The 19,604-nt window shown below is 45.0% G+C and overlaps 1 protein-coding gene across 1 annotated transcript in view; it reads left to right on the forward strand.

Annotated features, from left to right (window-relative positions):
- Positions 1-19,604, forward strand: part of bach2b (BTB and CNC homology 1, basic leucine zipper transcription factor 2b) — a 128,892-nt gene that overhangs the window by 79,438 nt on the left and 29,850 nt on the right. The window contains exon 2 of the mRNA XM_080790513.1: positions 197-454. Coding sequence (XP_080646639.1) covers positions 209-454 — 246 coding nt within the window. The 5' untranslated portion in view covers positions 197-208. The remainder of the gene's footprint in view (positions 1-196; positions 455-19,604) is intronic.

Below are 19,604 nucleotides of genomic sequence, written 5' to 3' on the forward strand. Positions count from 1 at the left end.
AATGCTTATACAAACTAATTTGACGTTCATAAAAGCAACGCCCTAGAATGTTGATGTCCTCAAAAATATAGTAACACAAACGTGTGCGTGCGCGTGCACGCGCGCGCGCGTGTGTGTGTGCACTCGCCAGACCACTGCTGGAAGTTAACCCTCCCCCCTCCCCTCTGTGTGTGTGTTGTGTCGCTTCTATTTCCAGGGCGTAAGCGGAATGTCCGTGGATGAGCAGCCTGAAGCCCCCATGTATGTGTATGAGTCGACGGTTCATTGTACCAACATCCTCCTGTGCCTCAACGACCAGCGGAAGCAGGACATCCTGTGCGATGTGACGGTGCTGGTGGAAGGGAAGGAGTTCCGCGGGCACCGGGCCGTGCTGGCGGCCTGCAGCCAGTACTTCCTGCAGGCGCTGGTGCCGGGCCAGGAGGAGAATGGCCTGGTCGTCAGCCTCCCCGAAGAGGTACGTGTGGACCCATTATGGATCCATTATGGATCTGTGTTCTTTGTTTTTAGGGCCCTCCAATGCATGGCTTTTGAAGATCACGCAGCCATGTCTATAGGATTTTTTAGACTGCTCTAAGACTGCACTTAGAGCAGTCTATGGGTTTAATGTTTGGTTAGGGTATTAAATGATGACGTAAGACGCCATGTGGCCGATTTGTATTATATTATTAGGTGCCCCTCACTTCACACAAGTGTGATTCTTTCCCCCCACATTAACCCGAACAGCTTTAAGCCAATAAGACCCCATGTCAATTCTACAAATGCCTAATCTGTAGTACTTTCAAGATCTTTCAAATATGTCCAAAAATAGCAGATGTACGAGCTTGCACTGACGCACTCTGAGCATATATATCTGCTATTTTGAATAGCCAACACCAAAGATCTAAAATTACACAGATGCTTTTTTAATAGGTCAAGGAATAGTGAAAATAGCCAATGTAGAAGCTCACAACATATCGCATTGCGATATGCTTTGTGACCTTGTAGATTGGCTGTTTCCGCTGGGAAATAAGTACTTTTTTCCCCTGTATTTTCTCAATTTGGATCCCCGGGAGACACGAATGTATCTTTTGGGTCTTGCGAGCAGCTATACGATTAGGATTCTATTCTATTAGATAGAGATGGGTGGATTCTATTCTATTAGATAGAGATGGGTGCATTTGTCATTGTAAAATTTAGTCGACACAGGAAAAAAAAGGTGACTTTCCTGGAGAAGAAAACCCGGCCCCCGCCTCGTACATTTCACACATCTCAATCAATAACATTTTCATTTCAAGTGAGTGAGACAGTGGGTGGGAATCCTGCATGCCCTTGTAGACAAGCCCCTCCGCTGAAACCAATACAAAAGAAGCTCTCTTCTTGGCAGGCTGACAGCTCTTCTAGGCGGGGTGCCCGGTTCCCTCCTTTCCTGCTTGGGTTTGAAGGGAAAACATTGATACACACATCCATTTACCCTCCCTCACAGTGTCACTTCACTCGCCTCCCCCGTTCCCTTTCTCCAACACCGTGTTTTTGTTCACTCTCGACATTTTTTCTGGGACCTTGATACTTTCTTTTTGTTATTTCCCTGCTAACTGTGAGAAGTTTTTTTTCCTTTTTTTTCTCTTCGTCACACCAGAGCGTGAGAGCGAGTGTGTCAGCCTCGCAGTGTTTTAATTTGATCTGTTAAAATTCTGATTGCCTCTGGGATGGAGTGTGGCGGGTGTGTGTGTGTGTGTGTGTGTGTGTGTGTGTGTGTGTGTGTGTGTGTGTGTGTGTGTGTGTGTGTGTGTGTGTGTGTGTGTGTGTGTGTGTGTGTGTGTGTGTGTGTGTGTGTGTGTGTGTGTGTGTGTGTGTGTGTGTGTGTGTGTGTGTGTGTGTGTGTGTGTGTGTGTGTGTGTGTGTGTGTGTGTGTGTGTGTGTGTGTGTGTGTGTGTGTGCGTGCGTGCGTGCGTGCGTGCGTGCGTGCGTGTGTGTTTGGGGGGCGGGTGGGGGATCAGGTGCATATAATAGCGGCTGTTGGGAAAGTGATTTGCCAATTAGCACGTCACCAATTCACCTCCATCGCCGTTCGCACTTCACCGTGAGATTAATAGCACCGTCAAAGCCTTCAACTCCTCAAACCCTTCCCGGCTCCGAGCCTCACTTTGGTTCTGTGGCTTTAAAACCTGCTGAGCCGTGCCCCCCCCCCCCCCCCCCCCGCTGACGACACAATGAAAGAGATCCTCTGATGGATTGATGTCACACAGCCAACCGCGGCGCTCACGCATGCATAGAAGAGCGCATGCATATCAGAAACCTCCTATGTCTAATATTTCAACTTTCGCAAAAATACAGTTTCATAAATGATCGGCCCCGCTTCGCCGCTGCGCGGATGTCGTGCGAGAGTAGTGAAAATAGCAGATCTACAAGCTCCGCGCCGCGTTGCGTCGCAATGCGTCACGGCGTCGTGCCGCATCAGAACACACGTTGTTATTTTGCCGGTTTTGGACATACAAGGTTTCTGCCCGACATCGGCGACATACATGTGCTGGGGGGAAAAAACTGGGACACGCACCACACGTGTGTGGTGGAAGTTCTGGAGCTCCTTCCAGGACCGGCAGCATGTATTAACCCATAAAGACCTAGATTTCTATGTCAGTGATCATGTCAAGGACCGCAAATAGTTTTTTGCCGCCGGCCCCCATCTGAAAACAAGAGGCAAATATTTGAGTTAAAAACATTTGCTGTGAATATATTCAAAGATTTGCACACATTTTTATGACTTTTTCCCAAAAAATTGCAGATCTACAAGCTCATAGCGTGGCACTCGCGGTATATGAGCTTGTATATGTGCTGTTTTTCAATAGCTAAAGTATCAAATAATTATTGAGAGTGGTTCGAAGCTAAAGTGACATGGACGCGTTCCTGGTTTTAATGGATTAATAAAGCGCCAGGCTGTCAAACGTCAGCGCCAGTGCAGTGCAGTGCCGTACGGCCGCCTGCCACACGCTCAATGATATCGCCGCTTGTAATCTCCACATTTCTACTTTTTTATGTGTTTTTTTGTCTTTTGTTTTTTATTAATTAATGGCCTCCTTGCCGATCCAATTCTGAGCTCGTAGATCTGCAATTGTTTTTGCTCATTTTGAATTTGAATCCTGTAATGTAACAGCGTTTGGACGTAATTATGAGGTTTCCACCACCGCGACAGCGACAATATAGAATTCGGTGTCAAAAGATCTTTCCGGAAGATTAATCAATTTTCATCTTCTGTAAAAGAAAGAAAGAAAAGGAGTGTTATGGTCTTTTTTCTTAACTCAAAGGATGACTCCAGGGAATGGCTCACCCGCGTTCAAAGCTGGGGGAAAAAAGAAAAAGAAAATCCCAGCATCCCTTTCATTCACTCTTTCCGGTCCATGAATTATGCATGAGCTGCTGTGTATTTCAGGTGTGAGGAGGGAGTGACATATTGCGAAGGGCTGGTTCTTTAATATGCCTAGGAAAGGAGTTTCTTCTGCTGCGGGGGGTGGATTTCAACCCAGAGCCTATACCGTTGTCTTTGTCCACGGATGCTAGATTTGACGACATTCCAACGAGCTGTATCGTTTAGTATAAATAGACAGCAAAGCGGGGACATGATGAATATTGGCTTTGTTCTCCCGCAAAGGCAACAAACTGCACATGTGACTAAATCCTATTTCCGCTATATGAAACATAGTGGTTATATAAAAAACACTATATGAAACATAGTGGTTATATAAAAAAGAAAAGAAAATCACTTTACATATCGTCGCTATAGGTGTAAACCATATACGTCCAAAGCCGTTACTTTTCAGGCAATGGGAAAAAGAACCTCCAATGGGACCAATGTAGTTATTATTTAGTCACAAGCTCTTGTTCATACTTTTCATTGGTTAAAAACTTAAAGGTAAACTAATGTATTGTTTAAAACAAACAAGCATACATTTTATAATGTTCTGTTTCCCGTTTCCAATTCTAATTTATCCCTTATCCTGAGTGAGTTCTCGCTCGTGATTGGATAAGCGGAAATTCATTTTTTTTTGTTTACCAAAGAGCTGGAAAGACAGGGAGACTCCTGTAAGTGAACAAACACATCAGAGAGCTATTCTAACAAAACAAATATCACTTACCCTATAGTATACCAACTGAAACCACCACTCACAGACTTAACCACTTTCACTTAAACATTTTGAAATTAGATCTACACAAGCTCACAATGCTTTGCATTGTGATGAGAGAGAGAGAGAGAGAGAGAGAGAGAGAGAGAGAGAGAGAGAGAGAGAGAGAGAGAGAGAGAGATCTTTACTGATCCCACCAGGGAAATTAAATTGTCAGCTATAGTGGCATTACAGCAGTTATGAAACAGAAAAAGAGATATTGCCAGGAGTAAGAAATAATACTAATGGAAAATGACTCAGCAGGAAGTAAACACATGCACAGGAATCAGGAAGAGACTCCCAGAAACCAGGTATACTACAAAAATAGTGCCTGTCTCTCAGCACTGGGAATGCCTGGAAATTAGCAGGCAGTGAAATTACTTAGTAGTTAAATTAACTGATTTAACTAAGCTTAAGTTAAATGAATTTTGAGTTACTGAGTTAAATCTGCCACTTTCACAATTTACAATCAATTTACAATTTAGGCATTTTAAGACGCTCTTAATCCAGAGCAATTTACAGTAAGCAAGAACAACACAAGGTTATACATCAAATACATAGAAATAGTCATCTAGGATGAAAAGCAAACTAAGAACCTGTCCGTCTAACAGTAGAATATCTGTACGATAGTATACACTATGTAATGCTATGTCTACTGTACATAACATGCTATCTAAATGACTATTTTAGCCTTTGCGTACACCTGCAAGGTCATTGAGGCTAGTGCAAGTGCTACAGGCTAAGTCTGAAGAGGTGAGTTTTCAGACTACGGCGGAAGATTGGGAGCAAGCCCTATACTTCGTGGACATGGGTCCGCACAGGAATCTATACTAGGCCCCCTCCTTTTTCTCCACCTTGTGAGGCCTTTTGAACGAGCAAATCTGTTGTTTTAGGCAAATGTGCGCTCCCAGAACAGGGGTTGAACATTTGGTTGAACCAGTGGTTCTCAAAGTGGGCCCAGTGGTCCTTGAGGCGGTTCCAGGGGGTCCCCAGCTCAATGCTAAATGTTTTCGACACAGTAGAACGATGAAGCAGTAATTTACGGAAAAACCACCAACATTTAAAATACAAAGATAGTAGGTTTCTGAGCAACGATATAGTATTATCTGTACCACTGCCCTGGGAAATGACATCTCTGTCAGCACGGAGACGAGTGTCCCTCTCCACTCATAGATGGATGTCATATTGTTGACGTGGTCCGTGTAGTGATGGATCCCCAATGTGACCCGTGCGTCACAACAACCCATGACTCATACCTGCCTGTGACACATCTCAAGCCTGAGGAGCCTCCCCCCCCCCACACACACACACACACACACACACACACACACACACACACACACACACACACACACACACAACACACTCTGGCACGGCATGGAGGGAGGCCTCCCAGCTGGTCCACATTAGGGCATCAATTATCCTATTATCTTCTTAGTGATTATTGTATCAATTAGGTATTCGATTAATCCAATAATCAGAGCATTGTTTTTAAAATATATATTACAATATTGTCTATGTCGTTGCTGTCAGGCAGAAAAAGAAAAAAAATCCGTAAATGAATACATTCATGGACCGTTAACCAAATGGGTCCATCCTCATTGGACATGTCACTTGTCACATGGACATGATTGACATGTACATGTCACATGCCCTGTCCTGTCAATGTGTTTCCAAGCAACCCCCCCCCCCCCTCCCTGCCTGCTCACTGCTGTCCCCCCTTGGTGCCCTTGAGAACATCAGCAACATGACACAAAAACTAACTGTAAGAACCAGCTGCTGATGGCTGCACCCTACACATGACAAAAGGTCAAATATGAAAAGGGTCTTATAGAGAGAAAAAAAAGGGGGCACTTGTAGATAAAATGCACACACACACACACACACACACACACACACACACACCTCTGCCCAGCTTCATCTACATCACTCCTCCCTGATGTGACCTCGCCGTGGCGGTCTCACCGTGGCCTGGGGGTGGCCGCCAGTGACATCATCCATATCTAATGTGATTGTGGTTTTCCACAGAGAGAGAAAGAGAGAGGGGAGGGGGGGGAGAGAGAGGGAGGGGAGGGGAGGAGAGAGAGAGAGAGAGAGGGAGGGGAGGGGGGAGAGAGAGAGTGAGAGGGGGGGGGGGGGGGGGGGGGGGCGAGAAAGACGGTTACACATAACAGAACAGTCCCGTTTTGTCTGTCTCTCTCAGAAAACGTTCCGCCCAACTCAGGCCAAGAGTGAAGGTGGGGGGACGGGGACACTCACACACTTGGTTTTGCGTCGGATGATAAGCGAGGCTACGCTTGTTTTCATCACATTTCTCGGGAGTCTCCGCGCAAGAAAACAAAAACAAAAACAATAGGGGGATTCATGGGACGTCACGTCGGCGTCCTGTAAATGTGAGACCAGAGCGAGGTTCCAACGAGAGCCCTCCACTGGACAGAGTGGACAGCATGACAGATAGACAAGAGAGGGACAATGCACTGTGTGTGTGTGCGTGCGTGCGTGCGTGCGTGCGTGCGTGCGTGCGTGCGTGCCTGTCCGTCCGTCCGTCCTCTTTCTCTCTGAAATATGTGACTGCTCTTTCTTAATACAGTAGATATGAGCCATCTCTGGTTTATTGTAAGCCTTGGCTGCAGTAAGTGCAGTTATGCGAAAAAGAATCACAGTACTATATGACTCAGCACGTCGTACCAAGCACAAGCTCTTAACGTGTTGCATGACAAATCTGCGATTGTTGCTGTGTGTGCAGACACTGCCTATAATGACATGCACAAAATAGGCATGCCAGGGTTAAGGGTTAATGCCCACCAACATTTCTTTCTCCGAATGTCAGCGATATAGTGAGCACTTGGTGGCATTTTCTTCCCACCTAGGCCTCAGATGGAATGACTCCTTTCAGATGCAAAACCTTGGCAACAGCATTAACTCATTCTAGTGCTGTTCTTTGTGCTTTATACGCTGGAACAGCATGATCCATTTACTGTAATAATGCATAATGGGTCTGCGTATGGAACCAGACGCAGAGGTTACTACAGCAGATCAATTCAATGATGAAGTGGTAGACCACGAGAGGGGGAAGTGTTACAGTGTACTGTATTGTACAGTACGTCAGTGGTTTTCAACCCTTTTCATATCCAGGCCCATTATTTATTGCTCAGTATTTGGGCCATGGACCACCAGAGATTTAGCCTCTCAGACCCAAAAGCTATAATCTTTTGTTGTCGTTGGATGAGATTTTGTCCACAATGCCATGCTGTATTGATGTGGTACCTTAGATAGGAGAGATAACATGCAGGCAAACGTTGCACATGCAAATAACAAATCTTCTACATTTATGCAACTGTGTAGACTGATTGTAAGTAAAGTAATGCAGATGGTTAACAATAGTTTTAACTCTTGCGAAAAATGAAGACCAAATGGACCCTTACGGGTCTATTGGTTTTATTTTACACTCTCAAGAGTTAAAAGATCTACCAGGGGACATTCTGGTTACAACCCCTGCCATCATTGAGCTGGGGACCACCTTGAACCGCCCAAGGACCACTGGAGGTCCCCGGACCACTGGTTGGAAACACTCTGTGAATAGCACGTGGCTGCCAGGCTTGAATCGAAGCCACACACTTGTCATCCTTTCCTCCTCCTTGCCCTCCCCCGCCTCCCCCTCTCCCTCTCTCTCTCTCTCTCTCCCCCTCTCTCTCTCTCCCCCTCTCCCTCTCTCTCTCTCTCTCTCTCTCTCTCTCTCTCTCTCTCTCTCTCTCTCTCTCTCTCTCTCTCCCCCCTCTCTCTCTCACACACTCTCTCTCTCTCCCTCTCTCTCTCTCCCTCTCTCTCTCCCTCTCTCTCTCTTCCCTCTCTCTCTCCTCTCTCCTCCATGTGATGAAACCGTATGTAAATTCAGTCCTCGGCTCCCGTGGATCGGAGCGCCCTGCTGTCACTGTCATTGACAGTGATGTCAGCTTAGCGATTGGGCTCGGTTCACACTGAGCAGTGGGACTCTTTGCTTTGTGACTTTATACGCCACGCCCCTCCCCCCATCACCCCCCCCCCCCCCCCACTCCACTCCACTGTACTTTACCACGCTGTACACACTGGACTGGAGAGCAGCGCCTCGCATGGCGGCACGCTGTTTGTAGAATGAACATTTTAACAGAGAGACGAGACAAATCGATTGCTTATATGATAGCGTGCCGGTTCTCAATACCGGGTAAGGGGAACACATGGAGAAATATCAAAAAAGTGTGGTGGTTTAAGTCTGCGTTTCCAAAACAGCCGAGATAGAGAGATAGATAGATTGACAGATTGATTGATTGATTAATTGATTGATTGATTGATTGATTGATTCCAGTGCTCTAGAGGTGTAGTACAAATACGTTAATAAACCAAGTCAATGATTGGCCCCAAGAGGAGTAGAGGTGGATAATAATAATAATCTTTATTGTCCCGAAGGATATTCCTCTTCACAGGTCTGTTCAACACCAACAACAAAAAACAACACATAGTACAGAAAAACATAACACCAAGACAATACAAAAACATGAGTTCCCCACTGTGTACAGAACCATCTTATCGGCGGGGCAGTTTGTTTAATGCCGTGATGGCTGAGGGGACAAAACTCCTTTTTCCAGGGTAAGGTTCTGTATCTTTGTCCTGATGGCATGAGGTTGAATAAGCGATATAGGGGATGATCAGTGTCACGTGATATTGAGAGTGCCAGCCGTGTGATGGCATTATTGTTCATAATCCAGAAGTGTTGGTGTGGGAAGTCCGATAATCTTGGAAGCAATATGAGTAATACAATACGGGATGGATGGAAAGTGTCATCCTCAGTGGTGACAGTGTCAGGAGCAGCTCAGACAGCTTGTGGTGCTGAGCTGTCAGTAAGTATACCTTCCCCCCGACAGTGGATTCAATCAGATAGTGTACTTCCTAATCCTCTCCTAGTGCTGCGGCTTACACGACATGACCAGACACTGGGGAGGACATGACCCCATCCACAGCTCTTCATTGCTTCACTGCATGAACCACAGGCCCGTGTCTGGAACAATTCACAAAAAACAACGAAGAGAGAGGGGCCGTGTCGTAACACATTCTGTGCGTTAGAGCCTAATTAACATGTCACGCACACTGCCGGTGTTTACAGTTACCGACTCACAGACAAAGAGGAAAGCGAGCTAAGATCGTCATAGTCCCCCCTCGTTAACTTTGCATTGGACTCAGTTTCAGAAGCCTTTGCATGCCGGCGGTTGGTTGATTTCCGGTTATGTCATTATACGTGTCGCCCTCGTCACTTTGTCTGCGACAAAGCCGATTTTTCATTCAAATCATTACAAAACGGCTAATTAAACTGTCACGGTGTGTGTCAGGTTGAGGACCCAGATGCAGGAACAAGCAGGCAGACAGGTAAATTCCAGTATTTATTAGACAAAGAACACTTAACAGCTTACACGGTGAAGAGGCAACATCAGGACAAAACAGGCAGGAACTCACAGTAACATCAAACTTGGATCTGGCAGTGTGAGAGCAGAATGAGTCCAGTACTTATAGACTACAGGCTGATAGTGAAGCAAACACAGGTGAGTTCATCAGGCAACTGCAGGCTAATGACAGAATGGAGACAGGTGTGTAACAGGGGATAAAGTGAGACAAGACAGGCAACAACTAGGCAAAACAGGAAACACTAAGACAACACTACAAAATAATGGTAAACAGTAAACAGTTCACAGTAAGATCATGACATAAACATATAAAACAAATAGCGGGTTTAGCGTATTACACAGGGAAAGACAATGGAATAAAAGGCGTAAATAGCAGGTTACGCAGGAAGCTGCAGGTCTTATGACTTACTTAAGACCTGGAGGTGTGGCCAGTGCTGTTTGGCTGTTTTGAGTGGCCAAACAGCATTGACCACGCCTCCAGGTCTTAAGTCATAAGATCTGGTACTTAAGACACGCAAAATAGGGCCCCAACCTTGGTGTTATAAAGCAGTGGTTCCCAAGGGTATTGCAAGTGGGCAAAACGCTGATTGTAATGATACTATAACATTAATATAAGAAGTACACTATGTCGGTTCCGTTGATCCGAGGGCGGTGGGACACAATCGATTGATCATTAAAATAAAAACATGCTCTGAAAATGCGTACGGCCCACGCACCTGGCCCCTGTTACGTGGTCAGATGGGTGGGCCATGAATGCTTTCAATATTTTCAAGTGGGCCCTGATCAGAAAAGGTTGAGAACCACTGGTTTGGAGGTATATAAACGGAGAGGGGTCAACGTTCCATTTATACATATAGGGTTGAACTGAGACACAAGGCTTATACTTACAAGGACCGGTTTCCAGATCATAGCCTGCTAAAACAGAAGCCGCTCTCGAGAATCAATGAACATTGTTATTCAGCGAAGCGTATTTACTTGTACTACAACACCTGTGTCAAAGTGTTCAAAGGCTAATTGTGTGCGTTCGGCGGGTTAAATACACACAGTAGAGCGCGCCAACGCAGGGATCATCCCACGACTCGGGCTCTTGACACGCATGCAGGCTGTCTTGCGAGTGCGAGGAGACGTGCTGTTATGGAAGGCGCCTCTCCCATGCCATCCCTCCTCTCACACTCAAACAAAGACCCCTGGATCCTTCCTGTCAGCTTAGAGAGGGGATGAGACCTGCCCTTGGTACTGGCAGAGAAAGAGAGACCCCCCGCCGCTCTGAAAGAGGGAAGGGGGTAGCATGAGCAGCAGAAATCTCACCACAGTGTATGCTTCTCCCCCTCTCTCTCTGTCACTCTCTCCCACTTCATGCCTTCATCTCACCGGTGGTGAAAAAAGTAGGCTGCTCACATTTTGTGCTTGAGTAAAAGTATCAATGCTGCAATATAGAAATACTCTGTTACAAGTAAAAGTCCTGAATTCAAAATGTACGTGAGTGAGTAAGCCAAGTATTGGTATATAAATGTACATAAAAGTACCAAAAGCAGAAAGTACTCTTTGTGCAGAATGTCTCATTTAAACATTTAAAATGTATAAAAATCTTTTGAAAATAGCAGCTCAAATGTCCGAAATGTATATACGGTTGAAGTGGGTAATGTATGATCTGTGATAATAATCTAAATCTTCAAAGTAACTACTAACTCAGTTTTCAAATAATTGTAGTGGAGTAAAAGTATAATATTTGCATCTGAGATGTAGTGGAGTAGAACTAAGTAAAAGTAGGGGAGAGCTGCCACGGTTGTAACGCGTCATGGTTGTAACGTGCACGTGCACTTTATCTCTTGATTGGTCAACGCTATCATGACGTCATTGCGTCAGTATATGTACAGCAACATACTCAAGTGGTTTCCTTCATCCTAGTGGAAGTTATTGACGGAAAACTGGCTTTTCTCAAAATGCGTAAACATTTTCTGGTCTACAAATCAATGTATTTTCCCATTGAACTGACTCAAACGCTCAAACTGGTACACCCGGTAATATTGAATAATTTCCTTATGTTTGATTAAAAATAATTATCACGTCCATGGTATGAAAACAATGTAAAGAATTGCTTCAATGAAATATAATTGATTTAAGCTGAAAACGATATGTTTAATGGCATTTCTTTTGCGTTTACATTTATGGCGCATGCCGTTACAATTAATCCCATATGTGCAGCAAATGTAACACTGGAACATCGGCCACGTTCGGTTTAATAACTCCCGACCTGTTTCATCAATTGAAAAACTCGTAGTGGTTTATGATAGCAGACATGTCTAGTAAAATGATCTAAAGAGTGAAACGTGTAGTATATGGTATTCAACCATAAACTACCATACTGAAAATTCAAAAATACTCCAGTAAAGTAACAAATACCTGAAATGTTTACTTAAGTACAGTACTTGAGTAAATGTACTCAGTTACATTACACAACTGTTCCCCTCTGCCTTCATCTCACCTCCTCCTCCTTTTTCTCTCCCTCCACCTCACTCCTCCCCCTCCTCCTCCTCCTCCTCCAACTCTTCCTATCTTCTTCTTCTTGTAAACTCCCCTCCCATGTGTAGCAGAGAGGAGGCTGCAGCTATGTGTGCCATCTGGTCTAATAAGCTGGGTGTGTGTGCAGATATTCTCCGGTCGGAGCGCGCGCAGCCGGAGCCAGCAGCATCCTCTTTACTCCTCCTGAGGCTGAGGCCTCCATATCCCAGCCCCTCTCCCAGATTAGCCACCATTGTGCGGGGCCGAGACCCGGACAAGTGTTACTACTGCAAAGGTGGGACGTGCATCGTGCGCGGGTGGGGGGTTGTCAGTCCCCCTAAAACATCAGAAAGTGTAACACCTTTTCGTGTCTCGTCTCTGGGCAATTTTAAACGCACCCTCTTTCCCTCCCTCCCGCTGCACTGAGTTAGACCAGTTTTTCTCAACCTTTTCTGGAAAAATCTCAAAACCATCCGTGTGGCCCAACCAATTCACTTTAATTAACACGGCAGGCAGCCGCTTGGATCAGTGGAACCAACAGCAGTATCACAATGAAAACTCACTATTCAAGGTTTTAAAGAAATAAATACCAGACGTTCACTACCTCCTTCATACACTGGTTGATACCCCTTCCTTGCCGGAGCTTCTGGTCCCCTACACACGTTGCAGGGGCTCCCAAATATTCTTCACAAAGGACCCCAAATAGCCATGGCCTCATTGTAAACATATAATTATAGGCCTACTTTATAGAAATGGCTAAAGAAAAGCTAAAAAGCTCACAATGCGTCACATCTAGAGATAACTGGGTACTGGAGAAAGCGAGGTAACGACAGATTCACCCTCCCGGGACGAAGGTGTGACTTGGGAAGTCCTTTGTGCTTGTTGCGTTGAAAAGCTACCGTCTACGTATAGCCTAACCTGGAATAAACAGTTGATTCATGACTCTGACCTCTTTTGACATTCCTGGGGAGAGCTGCCACGGTTGTAACGCGTCATGGTTGTAACATGCACTCCTGGGTACATTCCTGGGTTCTTGTGCTGTTTATTCACGTCTCACGCTTTCTTGCACTGACCAATGTACACTTTATTGTTTTTTTTATGATGAGACGCAGTGATACACTTATACTCTGTTTGACTGTATATAGACACCTTATTGTGTTTTTACCCTCATTACCGTTGCTCTGTAGTATTATTATTATTATTATTATATTATTATTATTACAATTATCATTTTTTATCATATTATTATTATTATTGTTTTTTATGCATCTTGTTTTTTCGTTTGCCTTGTTTCTACTGTATACTACAGTACTTTTTATTTTTCTTATACTATACAGCGTTGTTTTCATTTCCCCCCAATTGGCCCTCTGGCAGCCCCACTGTGGGCCGCGGCCCCTACTTTGGAGACCCACCGCCCACCACAGGCCGCTCTCTCTCAGTTTGCAAGAAAAACACCAAAGGGAGCTGCTACAAAATATGCAGCGCTCCCTGGCCCGTGACTAAGGGAAGTGCTCACAAACAGGAGGTGGTTTGAGGTCTGTGAACCAGCCCTCTGCTGAATCACAGGCAGCCACCGCTCCCCTTGTTGTTCTTTCCCTCCCGTTCCCTCGCCGAGTACGAAAAACCATGAGGGAAATTAGGGCCAGAGATATAGTTAGGGCACCCGCGCTCGCGGCTTCCACCGAGCGTCCTCAAACGTCCCCTTCTAAGTGCTCTGGAATCAATCACTCCGCAGGCTGCTGTGGAGCCCCGGTGCGGGTGCGTTCCAGCCAGGGCCTTCCCATGCTGCCGGGGATAGACACTCTGGAATGTGCAAACAAGTGGAGAGAGCACGATCAGTCCAATGAATCCCCTCTGTACAGCTGTTTGTATCGAACGTTTTCATTTCATTTCAAGGACCCACGGTTTGGTACTGTATGCATATTACGCCACAGGCCCCATAACTCTGAAAGCAGATTTTGTCAGAGTTACAGATGTGTAAGCATGCAGCCAGAGCCTTCCCATACTGCCGGGAATAGGAACTCTTCAATGTGCAAATAAGGGGAGAGCGTGATGATGAAGTTGTATGAATCCCCTCGATAGGTCTGTCATTTAAATTCGAACATCGCAGCAGTTCAGGCACTCACTGTATTCCGGCTCTTCCCCACCCTCAGCCACACTCAATCTCCCTTCGTTCTCATCCGCTAACTCACACACCCTCAATCCTAATGGTTCTGATGAATCCCAAATAGGCATACACATTCATACACACTCAGCACTGGTCACAGTACCGCTACTGGAGCTTTGTCACTGATCAAACTCTCCCCGCCTCCCCAGAATCCTCCTTGTGACATTTAGTTCTCCACTATATTAAATGTATGATTCTGATCTAAACTTATGCCCTTGCCTGTTATTTATGATGACGTGCCCAGAATACAGACTCTGGGGTCCATGTGGTTAATAGCTTGTGTGCATTGCCTGCCCCAAATATGACCAGCGGGGGGCCTCTTACATTGGCACTCAGCAGCCATGTTATTATCGCTGAGTGTTCCCTGCTGTCTACCTTCAACCCCCCCACCCCCTCCCCCACCCTTTACAGCGGCGCTCTCAGGCACAAACCTCGCATCTCCATATTTCAACTTTCGATGGGTTTCTTTCCGTAAATCAACGCCCTACTCAGTCATACAAGGGTGTGGCATGCACAGCTCATGGCTATTTTCACTATTTTATTTCATTTTCTTAAATAACAGTACAAGGAACGGTTTTGGATATACAAGGTTTCCACCCGAGTCAGTCCCTCCCTGACAGTGGCAATATTGTAATGGGCTCGTGGTGACATACTGTAATGTAATGGACTCATGGTGATATGCAGTACTGTACCTACATTATATAGGACCGTCCTTTTCCATTAGTGCCATGACTCAGACTCCTTATTCTTTGTCTGTGTGAATGCAAGAGGTTAATGTCAGGTTAGTCAGCATAGAGAGCGCTCTCTCTCTCTCTCTCTCTCTCTCTCTCTCTCTCTCTCTCTCTCTCTCTCTCTCTCTCTCTCTCTCTCTCTCTCTCTGTGGTGTTTTTCCTCTCGTGTGCTGGGGGGGGGGGGGGGGGCAGCAGCCATTGTCACGGAAGCCATGTCCCCTCATTAGGATGCATGACATGCAGGAATTCGCTGGAGAACATTTGCATAAATTAGCCCTCTCTTCCGCGGAGGCGAGAAAGGGGCCAACATGGAGAAAAAAAGTGACAGAGCCCCATGAGAGAGACAGACAGACAGACGGACATACAGACAGTTATGAAAGGATACTGTATTTTGCAGGGCTTGTTTTTTTTTAAGAAAATAAATGAAGTCAAAGGCATTACTGGCCAAAAAGAAATCTCCAGTAGTCGGTCAGGCGCTTGGTTCTCTGTTCCTACATGTCTTGACAATTCATCTGTTGTTCGTCAAAATGAACACAACAGAACAGGCGTTCATCTCCCAATGAGGCAACGGTCCACTGTGACAGTAGCCTACCAGGGCTGAGAGAGAGAGAGAGAGAGAGAGCAGTGGTAGATAGTAACTAAGTACTTTTACTCAAGCATTTACTAGAATTAATTTTTTATGTTGTACGTTTTACACTGCATTTATTTGACAACATTAGTTACCAGTTATTTTATTAATGATTAATAGATGGTATGAGCGTGACATCATCATCAAACCTGGAAGCCTACTGAGTGGCAAAAAACGACTTTCTGGCCTTGACAGTCCATACATCCAAACAGAAAGTCCTATCTGATTGCATTAAACGACATTAAACAATTATAATCTCACTTTGGCACTCAATTTTCCACTCGATTTTCCATCCCCTTTATGCATGTGCATACCCTCTATATAAGATTATACATTTTTTCGGAAATATCCCAAGTATAAAATAGGGCTCAAGTGGTTAATGATCAATACAGTTCAATAACATGATATACGTGACATTTTAAGTATATATTGATACCAATACTTTGCCGTAAATTATGATTTCTAAATCATGACTTTTACTTAAATAAATGGGTATTGCTACTTTAACTTAAGTAAAAGAGTCAGAGTGCTTCTTCTTCTGCCACAGAGCGAGAGACACAGAGAATGAACTGTGGTATTTGGCGAGGCTCCCAAAAGTGTCATGTGAAATGTGTCGGGCCCCGCCAGTACGACACGGAGCCTATGATTTCCTGTCCCATAATGATATCGCTCACTGCTTGTCGAACCCGCCCTAACCGACACGACGCAGGGCCACCCGTTAGCCCCAAAAACAGCCCAACTGTCACGTTGATTAATTCATCTCATTGTCTTAACCTCGTAACAATAAGGGCCCCTCGACAGCCCAAAGGCTTTGCGTGTCACTGCTGTCCGCGAGGCGGCCAGGAAATACCCCATATACAGCCTTTCCCTGTTTAAACTCCTTCGCTGAATCTCTTCCCAGAGTGGCATCTGTATGGTGATCAAATGGTGATTCATACCATGACCGACACCATGACTTTGTTGTTCTTTACCCCAATATTCTTAATCTCTTCGCTGAAAATAGCTGACCTAATAAGCTCGCAGCATGTTGCGACGCGACCGAATGTTTACCCCAGAATAGGGATGCTAGAGTTCAAGCGTTAAATTAAAATATTGTTTAATACGTTTATGTGAGCCTGTAGATTGGCTGCTTCTTCACAACACAAAGCTTTCTCCTTCTTTCTCCATCCTCGTTTCCCCTCTCTCCTCCTCCCTGCCCCTGCCTTCATTAGACCATGCTGCGCGGCTTGTAACAGTGCAGTAATCACATATGGTGCAGGGCACACACACACACACACACACACACACACACACACACACACACACACACACACACATGAAGATGTGCTCCCGCGGGCGGCAGCTGCTGATACTAGCTGAAAATAGATCCCTGTTACGCTCAGCACTTTTTCCCTCCTGTGTCCCCTCTGCCTCTGGCGATGCGGTGCAGTACGGTACGGTATAGTACGGTACGGTACGGTATGGTCTAGTATGGTACGGTATAGTACGGTACAGTGTTTATCAGCAGCGGATGTAGCGCGGGGCCCCGGGTACAACGCATGCATGGCCTGTATATGCATGCCTCATTTCAATGCAACATACCACGTCACCTAAATACACAACTGGATGGATCCATATATTGAGTGGCCGTCTGTGCGTGTGCGTGCGTGTGTCTGTGTCTGTGTGCGTGTGGGCTTGCGTGCATGTGTGTGTGTGTGTGTGTGTGTGTGTGTGTGTGTGTGTGTGTGTGTGTGTGTGTGTGTGTGTGTGTGTGTGTGTGTGTGTGTGTGTGTGTGTGTGTGTGTGTGTGCGTGCGTGCATGCAAAGTGCACGTGTGTAACGCTGCAGACATGTTAGAGCAGATATTGCTGTGCTCATCAGCCGAGCAGATTGTCCACTCAAAGCCTCTCCCCTCCCCCAGTCTGCCACGCTCAGCCTCCCACCCATGCACAGGCATCCACACACACTCACGCACGCACGCAAGCACGCACGCACACACACACACACACACACACACACACACACACACACACCACCCCTACCACCCCCACACAGATATGGAGTCAGCAGCTTCCTCTTAACAATGACGGATAGGCGCAGTGTGGTTGTACTGTTTGTCTGTTACCTCGGCTGGAATGGATACCCGCGAGAATAGGTGATCTACAAGCTCGCAATGTGTTAATGCAAGGGCGCATTGTGAGCTTGTATAGATCGTCTATTTTTGTTATTCGTTGTACGACAACGTATATGGACTAGGGCTTTAGGAGTTAACAGCATTCTAGGGATGCAAGGTGAAATAGAGATAATATTCAGCTTTGTTTACTGGAAAAAAGAAGCAAAAAGCAAATACATATTATTTTGAAAACAAAACAAAAAAGGCATTCCCAAACAGAGTCTGGCAAAGAGTCTATGTGGGTTTCTAGGTGAGATGAATGAATGCTTTGTTCATAGTGTTAACATTTTCAAAAGAAGAAATAGAAACTTGGCTGATAGCGGTATAAAAAAAACTGAAAGGGGGAATAGTGGTATTAAAAAAACAGAAAGTGGGAAAAAAACTAGATTTATTTTGCAGGTGAGCAAACAAAAAGTCCCATAACTCTGCGAGGAAGGCATAGTAAAACAGGCCGGCTGCCTGCAGTAAACTCGCTGCTTTCAAGGGACAGAGGGTCAGAATAAATTTCGGTTTGGGTTATTTTCACAATGATAAAGCATAGCAGCCCAGAAGAGAGGTGAGACAAAATACAATAACACACGGAGAAAAGCACGAACATGGGAAAAAGAAAGAAAAGGAAACACAGTAGTTTGTGCAGGTGGGATAGAAATCCCAAGGTGCTGCTGAATAGACGCAGCCTGGGTCAATGCACACTGTGGAACTGGTGACATTTGTGGAGATATGTTTGCTTTATAATTATTTATACGATGGTAAAAAGCAGCGATACAATTGTTCCAAAAACCTCCATACATACATTGTTCCATACAATGATACATTGCTGTGTAACAAAAGATGGATTAGAACAGTGGTTCTCAAACATTTTAGGACCCCCATACTCTTGAGAGCGTAGAAATGGAACCAAATGGTTCCCTTTGTACGCTCTCAGAGTTACAGCCCTGTAAGTGTCCATTTGGAACCCTCTCATGGAACCCTGTGGGTTCCTGGACCCCACTTTGAGAACCATTGGAGTAGAATTATTAACCGCATGAGCGGTAGCATCCCTATTCTGGGCCTATCGTAATACCTGTCAACATTGACAAAAACAGGTGCACGCACATTCTGCCAAAATAGCTGATCTATAAGCTGAGCTAATTGATTCAAACACTATAATAGGTAGCTAAAATACAGAAAGATGTACAAGAAGAATGTGCAGATGATGAGGTTTTTCTTTTTTTGTAAGTCCCTTTTTAATTCATCTACATATCTGCCCAGCACAGTAACAGTGCATAATTATCCTCTATATTACTATGCTAGGAACAGTCTATACAAAATGTGTTTGTATGCAGACAGATGTGTATTTAGCATACCCAGCATCTGTTTAGACTGATGGAGGGCTGATGCCTAAAATCATAACAAACATTTGACATATGCCTCCCGTTGTTCCATTTGTATCTAATGACGTAAAGCAATGTTCCCGAAGTTAGATTTAAACTCAAAGTAAATACACCCTGATGGAAACTCATTGAAAATACGTTTTCCATTCATCCAGTACTGTACATGGTGTGATTTTGGTGGTTAAGGCCTAAATGTTAAAAATAGGCTTTAATGAGGTAATCTGATAGATGTGACAGATTTATCATGTTGGTTACACTGTGCAAATTGTACTTCAAGTCACAGTCATGGATACTGCCTGATTTATCCTTGGTTGCATGCTACTGTGTGTGTATATATATATATAGCAGATCCACAAGCTCACAATGCGCCGTGCTATGACTTAGAAATCACCCCATACAAGTATTGTATTTGTTAGTACAATAGTCATGTATTACACATGTTGATTCTTACATTTGTTTGCACAAATGTTCAGAACGTGACTT

Source organism: Protomyctophum bolini, assembly GCF_963924005.1.
Source record: "Protomyctophum bolini genome assembly, chromosome: 19".
NCBI lineage: Eukaryota > Metazoa > Chordata > Actinopteri > Myctophiformes > Myctophidae > Protomyctophum > Protomyctophum bolini.